The 18,430-nt window shown below is 40.5% G+C and overlaps 2 protein-coding genes across 5 annotated transcripts in view; both read right to left on the reverse strand.

The window, feature by feature from the left end:
- The window catches only part of LOC136677102 (protein lava lamp-like), an 81,502-nt gene extending 74,285 nt beyond the window's left edge, over positions 1-7,217 (reverse strand). For all 4 annotated transcript variants that reach the window (XM_066654513.1, XM_066654512.1, XM_066654514.1 and 1 more), the window contains exon 1: positions 7,078-7,217. The gene's annotated coding sequence lies outside the window, so the exon portion shown is untranslated. The remainder of the gene's footprint in view (positions 1-7,077) is intronic.
- Positions 7,218-10,386: 3,169 nt separating this feature from the next.
- On the reverse strand, positions 10,387-18,378 carry LOC136676855 (myogenesis-regulating glycosidase-like). Its single transcript, XM_066654122.1, has 3 exons — positions 18,316-18,378; positions 13,185-13,622; positions 10,387-12,696 (listed from the first exon to the last, which is right to left on the reverse strand). Exons 2-3 carry the CDS (start codon positions 13,493-13,495, stop codon positions 10,905-10,907), a joined length of 2,103 nt encoding a protein of 700 aa, XP_066510219.1. The 5' UTR covers positions 13,496-13,622; positions 18,316-18,378; the 3' UTR covers positions 10,387-10,904.
- Between the last annotated feature and the right edge of the window lie 52 nt (positions 18,379-18,430).

Consider the following 18,430-nt stretch of genomic DNA (forward strand, 5'->3'; position numbering starts at 1 on the left):
TTTAAATAATATTTGTCTTGACAGGCTGCCTGTGTTGTGCCTTATTTAAAAGCAGTCCCGTCTGAACACCACTTATAACTTTAATGTAAATAGTGGGAGCTATGCTGCTGTAGGCTGATAAAGGAGTGTTGGTTTTCATGACATCACAAAAACAATTAATTCAATTCATTTTCGCAGCCCAGTTTCCCCATATGTATCTAAGGGCGCAAGGTTTCCACAACAAAAGCTCTTTAACAAACTGTGCTTGGCTTTCTCCTGTCCAGAACAAAGTAGAATACAAAGACCAATTAGCGAAGAATATGGGGAAAGAGTGCCATCTAGGCAAGAAAACCGACACTACACTCTAGAGCCTGCTGCTTTTATATTAAATTAATAAAATGTATGGCATATCTTTGTCTCCACTTCCTGTTCTTTGTAAACTGCCTGACATTGTAAAGCCATAACAGGCTACAAGTGAAAAACAACAAACCGCCAAGGTATTTAGGCAAGTAGACCTGAATTGTATGCTTACATTACAAGGCAATTTCACAGATGGATCAAGAACTGAACAGCAAGGCCAGTGATACAGTACCATTACTGCATGGTGCATACTTATGCGACATTTATATGATGCCTTATTATTTGCAAGGCATGATGCAATACAAGCGCAAGGTACTGCTCAGGGATGGTTTAATACGTCTGACAAGTACATGGACACAAGAATATTCAGTAATGGATTTACAGAGCATAAAACAAAGTCAAAACATAGAAACCATTTAAAAACACAGAAAAAGCAAAAATATGATTCATTATTTCCTAAATTTCACAGATTTTTTCAATCATTTTGGATTAGTTACAGACTTAAATCTTGATTGGTTGCCTGTGATAATGTGTTGTTTTACTGGTGGGCCAAGTTAAGAATTTAAACTTTTATATTTAAAATGTAAACGCGTGTGACAGAGGGGTGCTTTGCGGTCATTGTACACACTATTCAGACAAAAATAAACAGAAGTGAATGTGAGTTTGAAAAGAAGCCATTTTGACATCCCATTATGCTTTTATACTTTTGGTGTACTCAAGTGGTCCTCTTTTAACTCATAACATTGCAAAATTGCCATGTCACCGTGTTTATTTTTGGGTGGTTCTAACAAGTGGTAGATGCATCACAGGAACAATACGTATGGACCTCTGCCAGACCGAACTAGTGCAGTGGCCACCAAAACTGCTCTCGGAGCTGTATCTTCTATCAACTCTAATAAATCATGGTACTTTCAGAGGTCTATGATTAGCTGAATGAGACGTATAAGTTTTGGGTTCGAAATAAAACCTGAAAAATGGTAGATCTCAAAGAAAAGGTTGGTACTGGTTTATTGTGCTCATGTGGTCTAAGGCTGTTCTGGTTGGTGAAATGCCATGACTCAAACTCAGGTAAGACAGAACCTGCTGTATTTTACCACTTGGGGGATGTCCTTGCGGTGAAATCGAAAATCCTCAGGTTTATGAGCATGTAATCTGGGAAACTTGCCCTAAGCGTCAAAGATGTAGGATTATTTCATCTCTGGACGTATGCTGCATTCATTACAGTACGCAGAACCAAAACGAATCCAAGAACACCACTCTTGCCCTGATATACACAGCTGCTGTCCGAGTCTAAGCTTTAAAACCCGATCATCTCAGTTGAATGGTAAGCTCTGCTTGTTTCTTTGATAAGATTACATGACCATTTGGATGTTGCTAGAGGTCTGCTAACCCCTGGCAGGAAATTAAACACAGCACTGTAATCCCTGACCAGGCAGATTTTGGGAAACACATAGCATTTTCCAAATCCTTTAATCAGCCATTCCCAATGACCGGCTGTTATCTAGCCACAGCAGCTGGGCTGAAGTTCTGCATCTCACAGCACTGCTGGAGAAGAATGCAGAAAGGATCATGCCAGTAGTCTGTAGAGGAGATGCAGGGTGGGCTTTGTAATCACCGTGTAATGAACAATAGCTGCTCTACATATGGCATCCACAGTGCAGGATCCTCTACATCCTTCTTATGGCTTTAGAGTGTGCTGGGCATTCCCAGAGCAATCTGCAAACGATTTGTAACACAGCTTAATTCGATGATCTAATACTTCTAGGACATATTGTGTGCCTCATATTGGACACTGGACATTTGGTAACTTGTACACAATTCGGGCCACGATCTGGTGGAGCATGACTTTCACACAGATACAGAGGGAGGGGAGCATCTTACGGAGGGAGAGAGAGAGAGAGAGAGAGAGAGAGAGAGAGAGAAATACAGATGCGATCAATAAAAGGATACATTAGAAGATGCCATGGGACACATTGGGCATGCGCATATGGGACAGCTGTCATTAGCCACCACAGGCCCAAGCAAGAACAGCACATTTCCTTCCTTCAACTCTGAACACAGTATAGAAACATTAAGGCCAAATTGTTCTGAAATAATACCATTCTTACCTAGAGCATGGCAAACTCAAAATGGTAATATGCCAAATACATAACTTATTCTTGAGGTGTCTTGTTAAAAATCAGAGCAAAATATTATTCTAATGTCATGGACAACAAAATAAACAGATAATAAGCATATTACTGGAAAATAAAAACTGGTCTCCAAATACAAAATGTAACTGATGGATTGTTAGGGCTTCTTTAGTTTCTTTTTCTTTCTCAAGTAAATTTTATTTCAAAATTATAGTGATGTTTCACTGACATGTAATTCGGAGAAGCCTCTGTTAATGCTACTCTGAGTTCAGCACTGCAGAAACTGCACATTGTAACTTTTCGCGTAGGCCACTGTAATTTAAGTGTGTGTGTGTGTGTTACTGTGCACTGTAAGCTGCTGTGTAATCAAATACTTATTCATTGTATGTGCAAACATAAATGGCCAACAAAGTCTGATTCTATAGCCCCGTCCACACAGATCAGTTTACTTTTAAAAACGGAAGTTTCTGTCTGCGTTTTGGCAGTCCACACGTAAACAGCGTTTGGGGTCACTGAAAATTGAAGTTTTCAAAAACGCTTTTTTGAAAAGACCGATTTTGAAAAGACCGTTGTCACCGTTCTTCTGTGGACGAAAAAGAAAACTGATATTTTCGGAAACGCTGACGTCACACAGCGTGCCTGTCTCTGGCTGAAATGCAAATACCTCCTCACTCCCTACATAGCGAAGTCCCTTAGTCAGTAAACTACAAGGTACATGCCACTAGCACTAGATTTCAGATTCCCACATATAAATAAATATACATATTGCTTTATTATAAATATTTAATGCACTATTAAAACCGAAATTCAGTCATTTCGTGACTTGCATAGTGCACTACATAGGGAGTATGGAGTGATTTGGGATTAAACCTGTTTCTCTCGTGCGCGTTATTTTGGTGTCTCTCTTTAAGATGTACTATGGCCCCCTACTGGACTGGCATGATAGCGCAGCCGTTTTCAAAAACGGAGAGGAATTTTTCACATTTTAAAAATAAACGGATGTCTTTGCTCATGAATGTCTCCATAAAACTTAAAAGAACAAAATACTGCATATCTTTAAAAAAATGACTTAAAATGAACAAAGACATATTTCTGAGCATAACGCCCACTTTTAGCTTAGCCCAAGCACAACAACCGCAGGGCTTCAGGGTTCGGATGTGCTGGATCAGCCCCCCGTCCCACAGCTTTATGAAAAGTGAACAGGGGCAGCGTTAATCCCAGTAGGAAGTCCTACAGACACGACACGTCCAGTGCCAAAGCAGCGCACTTAATTAGTGAGCAGGTTCCGGTCGGCCAGTCAAGGCCACGACCTTCCTGGGGGGAATAATGAGCCAGGCAATGTTTGGGGCCTCGAGAAGCAGCTTCGGCGCGGGAGCAGGGCGCTGATTGCTGCCTTAGACGTGCTAAACTGACAGATTCAGGTGACCGGACAGTGAACCGTACACTTGGCACAGCCCAGCTGAAATATTTGCCGCCCGAGCCGCGGTTTGGTCTAACCAAACTTGTTTTGTGTCCCTTTTTGTTTCCACTCAGAGAGGCGAGATGAGTTTCAGGGGGTTGGGGGTTAAATTGGGGGCCCCTATATAAAGGGAGTGGGTCAGAGAGCGAGAGCGAGAGAGAGGGGTCATCATTTCACATTCATTTCCACAGGCGGTGGTTTATGGGTGGGTCGGGGATAAGGGGCCAGTTGAAAAGCAAACGCAAAAGTGCATGGGCCCCCTTGGAAAAGGGGATGTTCACCGTTTGCAGCACAAGCTGAGAGAAGCTATCTAAATCTGTTGGGGAGCTGCTCTGAAATTAAATGGACTGTGAGATTGCCTTAGCTGCAGGGACTGCAGAACATTTCAAACGACGCCGCTTTGTTGTGGAGGGAATACGTGACGGGAAAAACAGGGAAAAACAGGGAAAAACAAGTGGGAGCAATTTTATTTGACTCTCGACATCAAACGAGATTTGAATAAAACCAGATATAAACCACCACTAGCCTATAGAGACGACCTTAAAAATAAATGTTCTTATTTTAAACAGGCAGTTCTTGGGAAAACTTTTAGCCAATAGAGACCTTAACACATTTAAAATTTAAAAACTTCCCCACTCTCATATTCCTCATTTTCAGATACCATATCTTTACAGAACTATAAACTAAAGGGTTATTCATAGGACTATGAGTTGTTCTTGTGTGATATCTTCCCCAGGAACCCTTTGTGGCTGCTTTACCTTTAAGAGGGGAATGGAAATTAGGATTGATATTTAGTTTTTATTTTCCATATTCAACTAACATTAATTTATATTCCACCACTTGCACAATACAGCACTCTGTTTTTTTAAAAAAAGGCTTTCTAGAAACCACAAATGTTGTTGTTTTGTCACAAACAAACTACAGTAGCACTGTGAGGGGGACCAGTATAAACAGTAGCACAGATACAGCCTGCTGACCACTGCTTTAAACAACAATTATTTGTGAGGGCCTGGTGATCACATGACGGCACGATGTCCAGGTTGTTGTTGTGGGTCAGCGCTGCCACCTGGTGGTAGCTGCTGTGAACTGTGACTATTCGGGCCTCTCTTTACTGTGGGCGGTGACCCATGCACATATTAAGCGACAGGTCAGCTGTAAAGCAGGCCCCTCTGTGAACAAGGGTGCCCCCCTGGACTAATAACTACAGTCAGATATACTCCATCCATAGCTCCATTATATCAAATTTGCTTTATCATGCTGTTGTCAGGTCAAAAATGCTACAACGTATTCTAAACAACCCTGCTGTCAAGCCCTAACTAATTTATACCAATATTGTGTGTTTGTGCAGTCTATTACACTGCAATATTGAAGGGGCATCACTCTGCTGAACAAAAGGTTTTAATATTACACTCCACAAATGGCATCTATTTTGATTTGTATCATTTTATTAACTGCGTCTTAGAAAAGTATTGTTCTGCTTTTGTTCCAGACCTGAGAGCCTTCTCAGCACGGAGAATTATTCAAGGTTTACACTCAAACTCAGTATTAAAATACTAATGAAGATATTTCACAATGCTATCCCAGTAAACAAGGAACGTCCCTGGACGTTCAAAATAGGTCTAAAAGTAGTCTGTTCGTCAAGGACATATTTTAAACGTCAATGGACGTAAGTGGTGACCAATCGATAACGTCAGTGGACGTCCAAAACGCGTTTTATACAAGTAATTTATTTCGGGACCAATTAATAACGTCAATGGACGCCCAAAATACGTCTAATAGTCGTCTTTTCAATGTCTGTGTTTGGACGTCTTTTTCATTTTCAACCTTAAGAGAACGTTGATTAGACGGCAGTCATTACGTTATTTCAACGTTGAATCAACGGCTAAATGTTTACTGGGACACCACTAATCCTGATGTAACACTGTTTGATAAGCATACATGTATGAGACAAATTTCCAAATACTGCCTTCTTTGAAACCAATTATATATGTTTAAATAATACTCATGAAATATCATCTTTTAAAAGATATAAACATTGGTACCAGGCCCACAAAATCTACAAGTGAGAAAGTGAGACTTGCATGCACAGCCACTAAACCTAAAAGATACCACACCTCAATAACCATGCAATTCCATAAAAACTGCAGAGATTAACGGGGTATTTAATCTCTGACTAAAACTACCATTAAATATCTCATTGGTTATATTACGTAATACTCTGTAATGCCACATGACATCTCTTAACACAGTTTAATTGGATGTAATTTGTGAAAAACAATCTAAACTGATTTGTTCTATGTTTTGATAGAGTCATAAATATTGATAGGTTTTTCTAGTCCAGTGCAGTGAGCAGCTGTCACTGTGGTCTGGGTGATAAAGGCAGGGGAAGCATGTTCTGTGTGGAATAGCTCATTAACAACATTTACAGAGCTAAATATTTTGAAATTAGAAAGGCCATATAAAATGTGCAGCCAGAATACAGAAAGGCTGTTTCAGGGTTGGTCTGGCTCATCGTACTTCTGGCCAAGCCACACCACCGCTTCCCTCAGGATACAGCTGAATAAATGAGTGGAGGGTTTTCCAGCAGAACCCACAGTAACAGGCCTTGGGCAGGAGTCACACCATGTCTGGTGTGTAACAGCTGGTGAAATCTACACATAACACAAGTGACTTGTAGACTGACAGATCCCTGATATGACCAGGTCAGGAATCACTAACAAATCAGGTAAATTCAGACAGCCAGGTATAGCCGTGATAAATGGTGCTGTGGGGGGTTCCCAGGACAGGGGTTCAGAACCACTGTAGGTAAGTGGCACACGGAAGGAGTTGGTGGGAGGTGGGTGTTGAGCGTTTATATCAAGACCTCCATGTTGTGTGAGCTCTGCTGGGCACACGGTGGCGCTGATAATCTTCACTTTAGTCAAGATCAGTCTTTCCTTAGGTACTACTACCCTCGCTGTCGTGTTTATCACAGTGGAAATATTAACTTCTAACTTTGCTGAAATATGTCCAAACACACTAACTCAAAATAAAAGTGAATACTGTTTTTTAAATTGTAAAAAAAACAGCTAATTTTTATGTTACGAACAAAAGGAAACAGACCAGTCACAATTAAAATGGCATCGCTTGACTGTAAGTCATATTTACCGGGGTGAAATGATGAATAGCAGTAGGTCCTGAGCGTGAAGGAGGGTTTGACGGTTATATATGTGTGTGTGTGTGTGTGTGTGTGTGTGTGTGTGTGTAGCCGCTGCATCTCTTTGGAAACCGCCGCCACTAGTCAAACCGCCCACTCAGTTTTTCAAAATAAAAGACTGAGCTGCTGTAATAGGATATATGCTACATCAATAAGGGGGGGGGGTGATGAGGTCACGCCCCTCGCTGCCGTTGTATGCTTAGCTGAACCTAAGTGTGCTTTTAGGTCCTTTATACCTTTATTTGCTACACAAAACATGGGAATTTCTTTTTTAATTCATCCGAGAACTTACATTTACGTTTCGGCATAGCTGCTCGAGATGAGGGTGGGTACATGAGCTTTGCTTTGACGTAAACAAGGACTACTGACGTGCAGACTGACCAATTAAATGTTTATAGAGAAAGTTAACGACCAATAACGGTAGCTCTACAGTCAGACCGTCCAATCAGAAGATTTTAGGCTACTTCACCACGCCCCCTTCTCACTCACGCGAACCAATCGGAGTAGGGGAGGGCGGGAATAGTTTGTGAACGAAACGCTTCTCGAAATTCTATGTAAGCTCTAGAAAAACAAAATCCTGGACGTTTGTGAAATTCCGCCCGGAATTTTTTTTTAAGTCTAAAAAAGAGGACATGTCCAGGTAAAAGAGGACGTCTGGTCACCCTATCAATAAGTCGTCTAACTTTCTACAGTCACTGCCCATTCTCTAAGCTCCAGTGACAACAGAGTATTTTGAAAATCTATCATTACAGACTGACCTTCATATTTCACCATGCTGTTCAGTGTTCAGGACCACCACAGTCGGTATGACTCGGTTGGTGGATCATTCTCAGCGCTGCAGTGACACTGAGGTGGTGGTGGTTAGTGTGCTGTGTTGGTACGAGCGGATCAGACACAACAGTACTGCTGTCCACACTGTTAGAGAACTCCTCATTGATCCAACTTGTAGATGTACAGTATGAGACAGTAGCTCGTCTTTTGCTATACGGTTTGGGTGGCCATCCTACCGCTGGCTGGATATTTTTAGTTGAACTATTCTCAGTCCAGCAGTGGCATAAGCCATTAAAATTGGCATATACATATACTTCTCTATGCTTATGCCATCAAATGTCACCTACCCTAATGGTCTGTAATTGAACCACAATGTGCCTGTTTGAGCCATGCAAACATCGGAACAAAATATAATTGAGATCATTGGTCTGCTAGGCATTTTTACACATGCCATAAAGTATGGTAGAATGTCATAAACATGGCACTAAATAGATTTATCCACTCTTTGTTTCAGGCTTTCCTGGTTGGTGTATTCCTCACAGTATTCACTCTCTTGCATTGAAACAGATCAGGACTCAGGTTTACTGGTGTCTCCTGCATCTCAAGCCAATAATCAGTACTCACACCTAATTCTATATGATTGCTTCCATTTGGCACTGATATGAATTTAAGCAGCTTCATGCAATATGTCGGTGTTTCTCAGCCCTAGTCCTGGCACTTTGCCCTGCACATTTATTGCTTTCCCTTCTCCCAACACACCTGCCTGTTAATAAAGAAGTCCTTTCAGAGTTGCAGTGGGTGTGGTAAAGCAGGGAAACCACTAAAATGTGTAGGGCATGGTGCCTCCAGGACCAGGACACTGCAATAACAGACAAGCACAGGATTTTGTGAAAGGTTAAGTGCAATGATTTTTTTAAATGTATAATTGCGAGGTTTATGTTTTTACTTTATTTTATTTTTTAAATAGTGCATAAACAACAAGAAAAAGGCCATAAAGTGGTTCACTAAAATGTGTTATTTCAAAAAACAAAAATACATTTTTGTTACATTTTATTTATAACAACCAACTGATGTTTGTTGAAAGTATGAAACAACTTTTTTAAACATTTTAAAAATAAAACATTAAATACATGGCTTCCTTTTTTTATTTAAATGTGAAATTTGAATAATTCATGAACACACAATTTCAGAATAATTATAACAAACAAACAAAACTAAATCAGAGAAGTTCCCTTTTCTGGCCTTTTTTTGTTTCAAGCTTAAGAACCATTTGAGTATCAGCAGGAATACACATCTAACAGTTCTAATAAAAATTGAAATAAATTGTTATTATTAAATTAATATTTCTAACTCTTGTTCCAATAAAGTTAGATTTTACCAAGACTTTTTTTTAAACACACTGGAAAACAATCCCTGACCAGTGTATTGGATATGTACATCATGTTCATAGTAGCACTATCAAAACATACCAAGAAAATGGCACTATGAGCAAAGTGGCATTGTCCAAAACCTGTGGCACAGATTCAGTTAGAAAAGGCAGGAACGATTTAAAAAACATAAAAATACTAAATGGCATAGGCAGCACATATCACCATAAATTAATGTATATTTTCTATTGTGCTTTTATCTGAATACAGATACATTAAACAAATAATGCAATATATTTCAAAATTTCAGTGTCAGACTACAACATTCACATACTCTCTTAATGAGGAGACAAAGCAATAGCTGGCATTTTATTTACTTACAAACCAACAGGTCAAAATATCACTTCTTTTTAACTGTTTACCTCCCAACTTCCAAATACATTTCCAAACCAATACATAATAACACACACTGTGGGCTCTCCATAAAAATTAAGAGGTAAAAAGTTATGTCACATGATACTTTTAAATTAATTAATGAATTCATTCATTCATCTGTAACCCTTATCCAGTTCAGGGTCGCGGTGGATCCAGAGCCTACCTGGAATCATTGGGCGCAAGGTGTGAATACACCCTGGAGGGGGCACCAGTCCTTCACAGGGCAACACACACACACACACTTTTGAAATCACTATATGAAAATACATTATTAACTGAAAAAGATGCTGAGTATCAAAGTCATCTACATGCACAAAACATATATAGAAACATACTCCCAAGGCACATAGGTTTGAAAAATCTTGTGCACGACAGCTTATTGCTCAAAGATAACCGCTAAATGCTCTTGTTGCACTTTTCCACTGCATGGCACCTACTCTACTTGACTTTTTTGCTTTCTAGCTGTTTGTAAAATCTCCAAGCTACAACAGAGATTCATTCATTCATTCATTCATTATCTGTAACCGCTTATCCAGTTCAGGGTCGCGGTGGGTCCAGAGCCTACCTGGAATCATTGGGCGCAAGGCGGGAATACACCCTGGAGGGGTGCCAGTCCTTCACAGGGCAACAAACAAACAAACAAACTCACTCACTCCCTCCCTCCCTCCCTCCCTCCTACGGACACTTTTTGAGTCGCCAATCCACCTACCAACGTGTGTTTTTGGACTGTGGTAGAAAACCGGAGCACCCGGAGGAAACCAACGCGGACACGGGGAGAACACACCAACTCCTCACAGACAGTCACCCGGAGCAGCAATCGAACCCACAACCTCCAGGTCCCTGGAGCTGTGTGACTGCGACACTATCTGCTGCACCACCGTGCCGCCCTACAGCAGAGATCATATTTGTTTTTACCCAACTCACAACAGCAGCATGTAAAACTACACTGTCATATTTTGAAGAGGTTAATATGTTTCTTGGATTGTCTAACATATGCACGGACATAACCATGTTCAGTCTCAAAAAACAACAACACACAAATACAGGATGAGTAAACAAGTCTTAAAGATACATTGCTTTTGTTGTGGTTTACAAAGCGTGTTGGAGACCCTCGTGTTTTGCAACATTACCAGCTACATTTCCGGGAGAGCCAGTATTGTTGATACCATGCAATGGAAAAACAACACTGGTGTCTTAATCCCTTATCATCCTGACCATACAAAGTAGGCAATTTCATCCAAATCTACTGGGTAGTCAGTAAGGTAAATTGGTCCTTTATCAAAATGTTCACCTTTGTAGCTCCTCCATCTACCAGCTGGGAGGTAAATATCTCTCTCCTGTTTGCCTGGCTCAAGCACTGGTGCTACCATAAGGTCATCCCCTATGAGAAACTGGGAGTCAATTTTGTAGGCAGCTTCATCTTCTGTAGCAATCCACCAAAGAGGACGGATGATAGGATCTCCGGTGTCCAACACTTCACTGGCAAGTTCAAGAACTCGAGGAGCCACCAGGGTTTCATGAATTGCTGTGAACTTTTTGGCTATCTCAACAACCTCATCATCATAGACCCACGGAGGGATTGAGAACTCCATAGCTGGCATAAACGCTGAAAGTTCCAGCCAGCGGATGTAAAGTTCCCGATCAGGCAGTCCTTGGTGACCTTCAGTACGGTTTGGGTAAGCATTTCCTCCAATCATGTCCGGTAGAACGAACTGGTAGCCGAGAATACTTACCGTTAGCACAGTAGGGATGATAGATTTGAGTCCCAGGTCATAGCCCCAAAGTGAATCCCGGTCAACAATCCGAAAGAAGCAGGAGATATTCTGGGATTGGTAGCCTGAACGCAGTTCTGCACGGTCATTGAAGGGTATAGCCATCTCAGTATAGCGACGGGTGAACACGCTGGGATCCTGCAAGGGCATTAAGGTGCTGAATTGTTGAGGTAAATAGCTAGTCTCTCCAGCATCAAATTTAAAGGAAGCTATTCCATATTTGTTCTTCATGGTGCGAAGGTGTGAAGCATACCAGTCACGAGTTTCTGGATTGGTGTAATCCAAGATGCCTCCAATACCATTCCACCAGCGGATCAAAGCAGGTAACTCACCACTAGGTTCTCGCACAAAAAGCCCTTTCTCCACTCCGATACCAAAGTTAGTAGAGTTGTAGTTTACAAAAGGATGTGTCCACAGGGTCACTTTGAAACCATCATCCTTAAGTTTCTGAAACATCTCAGATGCATTTGGAAACTTCTCTGGATCAAACTCAAACTCCCCATAGCTGCTCGTATATCTATCATCTAACTCTAGATGACTCCAGTTGAAGCCATGTTTTTTTATCTCTGATGCATACTTCAGCAGCTTCTCCTGATTCACTGCTGTCTTGTGCAAGGCCCAGGTGGACCAAATGGGCTGTCTGAAAACAACTTCAGATGGAACTTTATTGGGTTTGTTAAAATAACGACGGACCATGTATTTATGTATGGAAGTGACATCGTACCCAACACAGACACGGTAGCTCAATTCAGCACGGAGAGGCTGTCCAAGATCTGGCTTGTAAGGGCTGTTGTCGTACCTCGCCTGAAATCTCAGAGTCTTGCTGTTATCATCCCAGCCCAGATGGAAAGGGACGGAGTCATTGATTTTGATAGCTGTTGCATTGGAAGACAGCCAGTAGCGCTCCAGGATTCCTCCAAATGCTTGTGGATTCGAATAAATATCGCTTGTGATAAACGGCTTAGGTTCTTGGTTCCCAGCAAAAACAATTGGCCAATGCTGAGACCATGTTTCTGCCCCACCATACCAGTGTGAACTGTTGTAGGACATGGCATGTTCTACAGCACGGTAAGCTTCAAGTTCTTCCCAACGCACACGATAACACATCACTGTATCCTTGGGTTTCACGGTCTCAATGAAGAAATTAAGCTGTCCTGCACTGGATCGACTGCAGCTGAGTTTTCTGCCCTCCTGTGAGCAGGAATCCAAATCAAGAGAGCCTGATCTAAAATAAAGAATGAAAAAAGAATTTACAGTCTAAAACAAGCACATTGGACTTAAAGTTACACCTAGAACCAACATTTATTTCATTGTAGAATTGCATTTATTTTGTTAAGCTCTGTTTTACAGCTGTGATATTTGTAGTCATGACTAGCTGCACAGAAATATCACATACTGACAGTTTTTGTTCCTCAAAATGTATTTCTTGTTGCAAGCAGGAAAAAAAAAACATTTTTCCAGACTTAATGCCTATTCTGAACATAAAACAAATGCACACCTTCATTTCCAAGTTATTTTCTTAAATCAGTATTGCTGATTTGTATTCAATTTGAAATATTAAATCCATGTTTCCGGTTCTTATAAAATGTTTTATTTAAATAACTACAGAAACCTTATGAACTGTGAAGTTATTAGCAAAGAAAACTCACTTATCATCGCAGTTATAGCATTCAAAAAAAAAAAAAAAAAAAAAAAAAAAAAGAGTGTACATACCTAAAAGCCATTTGGAACACAACAGCTCCAGCTTGGTTGTGGATGATAAAGCCATTTTTACGGAGGTCTAACAGTTCAGTCTTCAGTAAGTCTGCCTTGCTTAATGAGGCAGAGTAATAACACCAGGACGCCACAGCTGCGATGACCAACACTGCACCTATCAAGCTTGCTGCGATCATACGCCTTCCCTGTCGATCCACTCGCTTCTTCTTTGGAGGCGTGTAATGGCGCATGGCACTAAGGCCAACATCGCCAACAGTGACTGGGACAATTTGGTACATCTTTACAACCTCCTGGATACACTCTGGCATTCAATCAACAATGTAATCATCTGTATCATCTGCAGAGCAGCAGGAGTGCAAGCTTGTACTGTACATTATTGAAAGGGATTCTGCTCACTTGGCAGTTTCAGTTCCACATTTGGCCATCTGCATATACCTGGAAGATACAAAAAAGCTTATTAAGTCAGACTATATTTATACTTTTCTTTTTAAAGTTTAATAATTTATAGGAAAACAATGACATTTACCAACAGAATGCTGTAAATATTAACCAAGACCTTTTGAAGGCTTGGAAGAATATGATGCCTTATTTCAAAGATTCAGGCAAATATTAATATTAAACAATCTTTTGCAAATAATAATAATTATACATTCAATTTATATAGCACCTTTCACAAACCCAAGGATGCTTTACAGAGCATTAAGGGGAGGGGGAAAATTAATAATAATTAATATGGATGAACAGAAGATAAGAGGAAAGTTTTAAGCAGAGATTTAAAGAAAGACCGTGATGAACAGAGATGGCGAGATTGAGGCAAAATGTTCCAAAGACTAGGAGCAACTGCACTAAAGGATCTGCCACCCATGGTTGAGTGTCTGATATGAGGGACAGTAAGTTCAGTGTTGGTAGATTCAAGTGTGCGAGAGGGACGATAAGGGAGAAAGAAAGATAAAAAGGAGCCATGTAAAGCGTTAAAGGTTAGAAGAAGAATTTTATATCTTATCCAAAAATGACAGGGAGCCAGTGCAGCTGCTGGGGGCCAGGTGTAATATGTGAAGTGCACTTGGTAGACGTAAGAACTCTAGCAGCAGAGATTTGGATTTACTGGAGACGGCTTATTAATTTGAGAGGAAGGCCATAGAAAAGGGAGGTATTGATCAACATTTTAGAGTCAGTATTTCTATCGTGTTTCCCCGATAGTAAGACACCCCCGATAGTAAGACGCAGTGTGGGTTTTAGGGGGGTCGGCTAATGTAAGACGTACCCCGAAAGTAAGACATAGTAAACTGTACGTTGGAAAAATATAAGCCATAGTACCGGTACCTTTTGCTGCATTAACTGCGGGATGCGGACGCTTAGAGCGGGATGCGGACGGATCTGGAGCGGAACGAGCGGAGGGATGTGGAGGCCGCGGGAGCAGCAGTAATGTTGTCCGTGGTCCAAGACCCAGCCTCAGTGCCCTCATGTGCAGCCGCTGGTGGCCGCTCTGATTGGCATGGCCATGGTTGTCATGGAATAAATCTGTTTCATCTTCCAGTATTACATATTCAAACTGTTCGTTCCTACCGTTTTTCATTGTTTTACATGTTATACATGGAAATACCGTCATGATACAGTTGTAACAAGATATTCTTGGCACTTGCTTTTATAAAACTGTTTTATGGTGAATACCATACTGTTCAGGTTGTTAATAAATGTTAATTTTATGGTTAAAACGAAAATCGACATTTTTTACCAATATAAGACATACCCCGAAAGTAAGACATAGTGGGACTTTTGGGGGTAAAAAGAATGTATGACACTGTTTTACTTTCGGGAAAACACGGTAAGCATCATTGTGGCGTAATTGTGCAATATTGCGCAAATGGAAAAACGCAGTTTTAGTGACAGTAAATAGAAATGTAGTTGATCATTAAAGACATGTCTGGTGTTAAGTAACAAAACCCAATTCCAGATCTAAAAATGCAGTAACAACAGAACTCTACCTTGTTCTTTCACTTGAAATTGAACAGACTAAAATAGATTTATTACCAAGTTAATAATACATATGTAGAATTTATTAAACTAATTTGGAAATTGATATCTGAAAACAAAGGCATTTACCACTGGGACACCTCTACTAAAGTTAAGATATGAATTATTGTAGGTTTGCAAGTGGAATTTTGCTCATTTTTGCTGTAAACTGTACTTAAGCTGCTCAAATGTCTGTGGTTGCTATTGTATGGTTCTCCCTTTCATGATGCACCATACATTTTCAACAGAAGACAGATCTGAACTGCAGACAGCCCAGTCAAGCACATGCACTCTGTCTACAAAGTCACTATGTTGTAACTCATGCTGAACAAGGCCTGGCATTGTGCTGCTGAAATAGACATGGAGCCCCTGGAAAAAGATGTCAGTCTGACAGCAGACTGTGTTTCTACAGTATAGGTACTGATGCACCCACATGACATCACAGATGCAGTTGCAAGAATCAAATGTTATGTTTACGAAACACAATCAAGTTATTCACTGGAAATTTTTTTCTTTGTAATTTTGTTCATTAAAAAAAAGGCTCAAGAGAATTAACAAATCACAGATTCAGGTTTTTATTGCATTTTATAAAATGTCCAAACTTTTCAGGAAATGGGGCTGTCGATACGTTTGTAGATAAGTTTTTGAAGCTTATATTAAAGATAGCCCTGTGCAACCTGGCCCACAGTTACATCTATTTTGAGATGTTAAGTGGTCTCAAATGGCTTTTTCAACACTGCATAACATCCCTGTATTGAAGAATCCACATTGGTATGTAGGTAGCATGTCTAAACACAAGGACCACAAACAGTTAGCAAGAATGCTTATTGGGTAAACTGTGTAAATATAGTTTTTGGCCTGGAAATATTGAAAATTACAAATTTCCTTTCATTTGTGTGCACAATCTTTGTAGTATTTGCATTGACCTTGGGGCATATTGAGCTTTTCCATTTCCAACACAAGCACATGATGGAAACTCATTGATTTATAGGCATCTGACACGAAATGCTCCCATGTGCAGTGGCAGTTAGTTGGCCTAGACAGTATATTATTTAGAAGAGCACAGAGACACCACTATAAGCTTGTACTTTGTACACTGTACTTTGTAATTATGAGTGTTAACTGTACAGGAGCTTGTGAATCTGTGGAAAGATTACAGGTGAGTTTGGCAGACGCCACATTTACAGACACCTTTATCATCGCATTTCTGCGAAGTCAGCACAGTAAACATTAAGTCAGCATGTTTCACAGGAGACTTTCTTTTTCACAGTAGCAACTTGCACAAACCTGCACTTGAACAAACACCACGTAAGCAAGATAAGTCATACCTCTCCTGGCATAATCAAAGGTTTCAAACATCTACCGAGATTAAAATCTGACTTTGGATAGATTTGTAATTTACAGAATGTTCTAAAAGTACATTTGTTTTACTTGCTGTTAAAGGCTAAGCACCAGCTCTATGAAAGTGTCAAACAAATAAATACAGTGGAATTTGAGTTCCTAACTTGTGTTTAGTGATAGTGAGAAAACATGTTATTTCTGACTAATTCAAGGAATAATGTTTAAAAGACCCCCCCCCCCAACGGTGTTCGGAAACTCTAATAGGAGTCTCGCCTGTGACGTAGATGGTGGACAACAACTCTAGAAGTTGCACTTAATTTAATACAAAATGACGAAAAGGTTTGTTGTTTTCGGCTGCAATAATTCAATGTACAGTGGGACATCTGTGCACAAATGGCCCAAAGATCCCAAAATATCCAGAAAATGGACTAAATTTGTCAACTTTAAACGGGCACTTTGGAAAGGACCATCCCCTCCGTTATCTGTAGCTCATTTCACTGGCGCTTTTCCAACAATATGGGCATGTAAGGACACCAACGAAAGGTGTTCAAGAGCCTCTGTAACATGGAGGTAAACAGGGTAAGGACACACACTTCGCCTGTTTTAGTTGGTGTTAGTTAACGTTAGCTTGACTCGCTAAACTCGGTGGCTCAGATTATACTCGGCTACGTAGCTGCATTACGGAGGTTTATAGTGTCGGATGAATTCGAGTTCGACTTCGATCACATTTACAAGAATAACGGTTCCTCTAAATTTGAGTTTAGCTTATTGCTAGGCTATTGTCATGAATAATGTTGGTTATTTAGCTAGATAGATACTGTCATAACAGTGTTTTACCGCGGCGTTGTTCAGCTGTTGTCCACCAGTGACGTCACGGCTGCGTTCAAGAATTTCCGTAGAAAACAGAACAAGATATTACCCAACATTCTTCAGTTCCTGGATGTATCCAGCTCCACTGCTGATCCTCAATGCTTCAGCTATTTTTAACCAATAACTTCACTATCAAAAAGTTCTCACGTTATCTTTTATTTTGCTGTTGTTATTTCACTGAACTAAAAATACTTGCACTTGAAAACGGATTTAGGCTCCTATACAAGCCTCTGGTCAAAAACCAAACCACATAATATTCATTTGGATTAGGGCTAGCCTTAGGCTTTGGTCTGAGGTAAAGTAATGAGGCAGCTAAGAACAAGTCACGACACGGTTTTAGACGATGCTGTGCAAAGTGTTGCTGTGGAATAAAGCAGCTGTAACCACGAGAACCACCAGCATTTATCTACCTGGGTTTCCTATTGATCTAGATACATTCAGAAAACTGTCAGAAAGGTGTTCTGACAAGAAGCATAATAAAAATGAGTTAAAATCAATTACACAAAAAGGTACCATGGTCTTTGTTTGTTAATCATTAACGTTATATTAACATTCAAAGGTCCCCGTGGCTGTGGTATTTCAAGAGATACAGCTGTCGACACCTTTAGACCCCGGACTATGACCTTTGTGCTCAGAGCTATGAGAATGTAGCGGTACCGTACAAGGACAGCAAAGACTGGGTTTGACCAAAGTTTAGACACCCAGGATTATAGAAAATATACAGCTGAACGCAAACAAATAGGAGAGAGAGAACTAGTTATCCTAAGTCTAGTTCACTCGCTGTCTCAGTCGGTTTTTTTCCTGCTCCCAGCCACTCAATCAACTATAAAGAAACGACTAGCATATTTAAAACGCGTGAGAACAGAGACACTAACTTCGAAAGAGTGAGGAACACCAGACTCACCTCTCACTTCGCCTCCTCTAAACGCCGAACTGAAGCACTCTGGGTGAACAAAGTTTGAGAATCACCACGTGACAAAACGCTGTGCCAACGTACCTTCTGTGCTGTGCCTTCTGGG

This window comes from Hoplias malabaricus, chromosome X2 (assembly GCF_029633855.1).
Source record: "Hoplias malabaricus isolate fHopMal1 chromosome X2, fHopMal1.hap1, whole genome shotgun sequence".
Classification (NCBI taxonomy): Eukaryota; Metazoa; Chordata; class Actinopteri; order Characiformes; family Erythrinidae; genus Hoplias; species Hoplias malabaricus.

Coding starts and splice junctions, on each gene's coding strand:
- LOC136676855 (XM_066654122.1), bottom strand. CDS start 13,495: ATGCCAGAGTGTATCCAGGAGGTTGTAAAGATGTACCAAATTGTCCCA. Junction 12,697..13,184: donor GTGTTCCAAATGGCTTTTAG/GTATGTACACTC, acceptor TCTTTATTTTAG/ATCAGGCTCTCTTGATTTGG.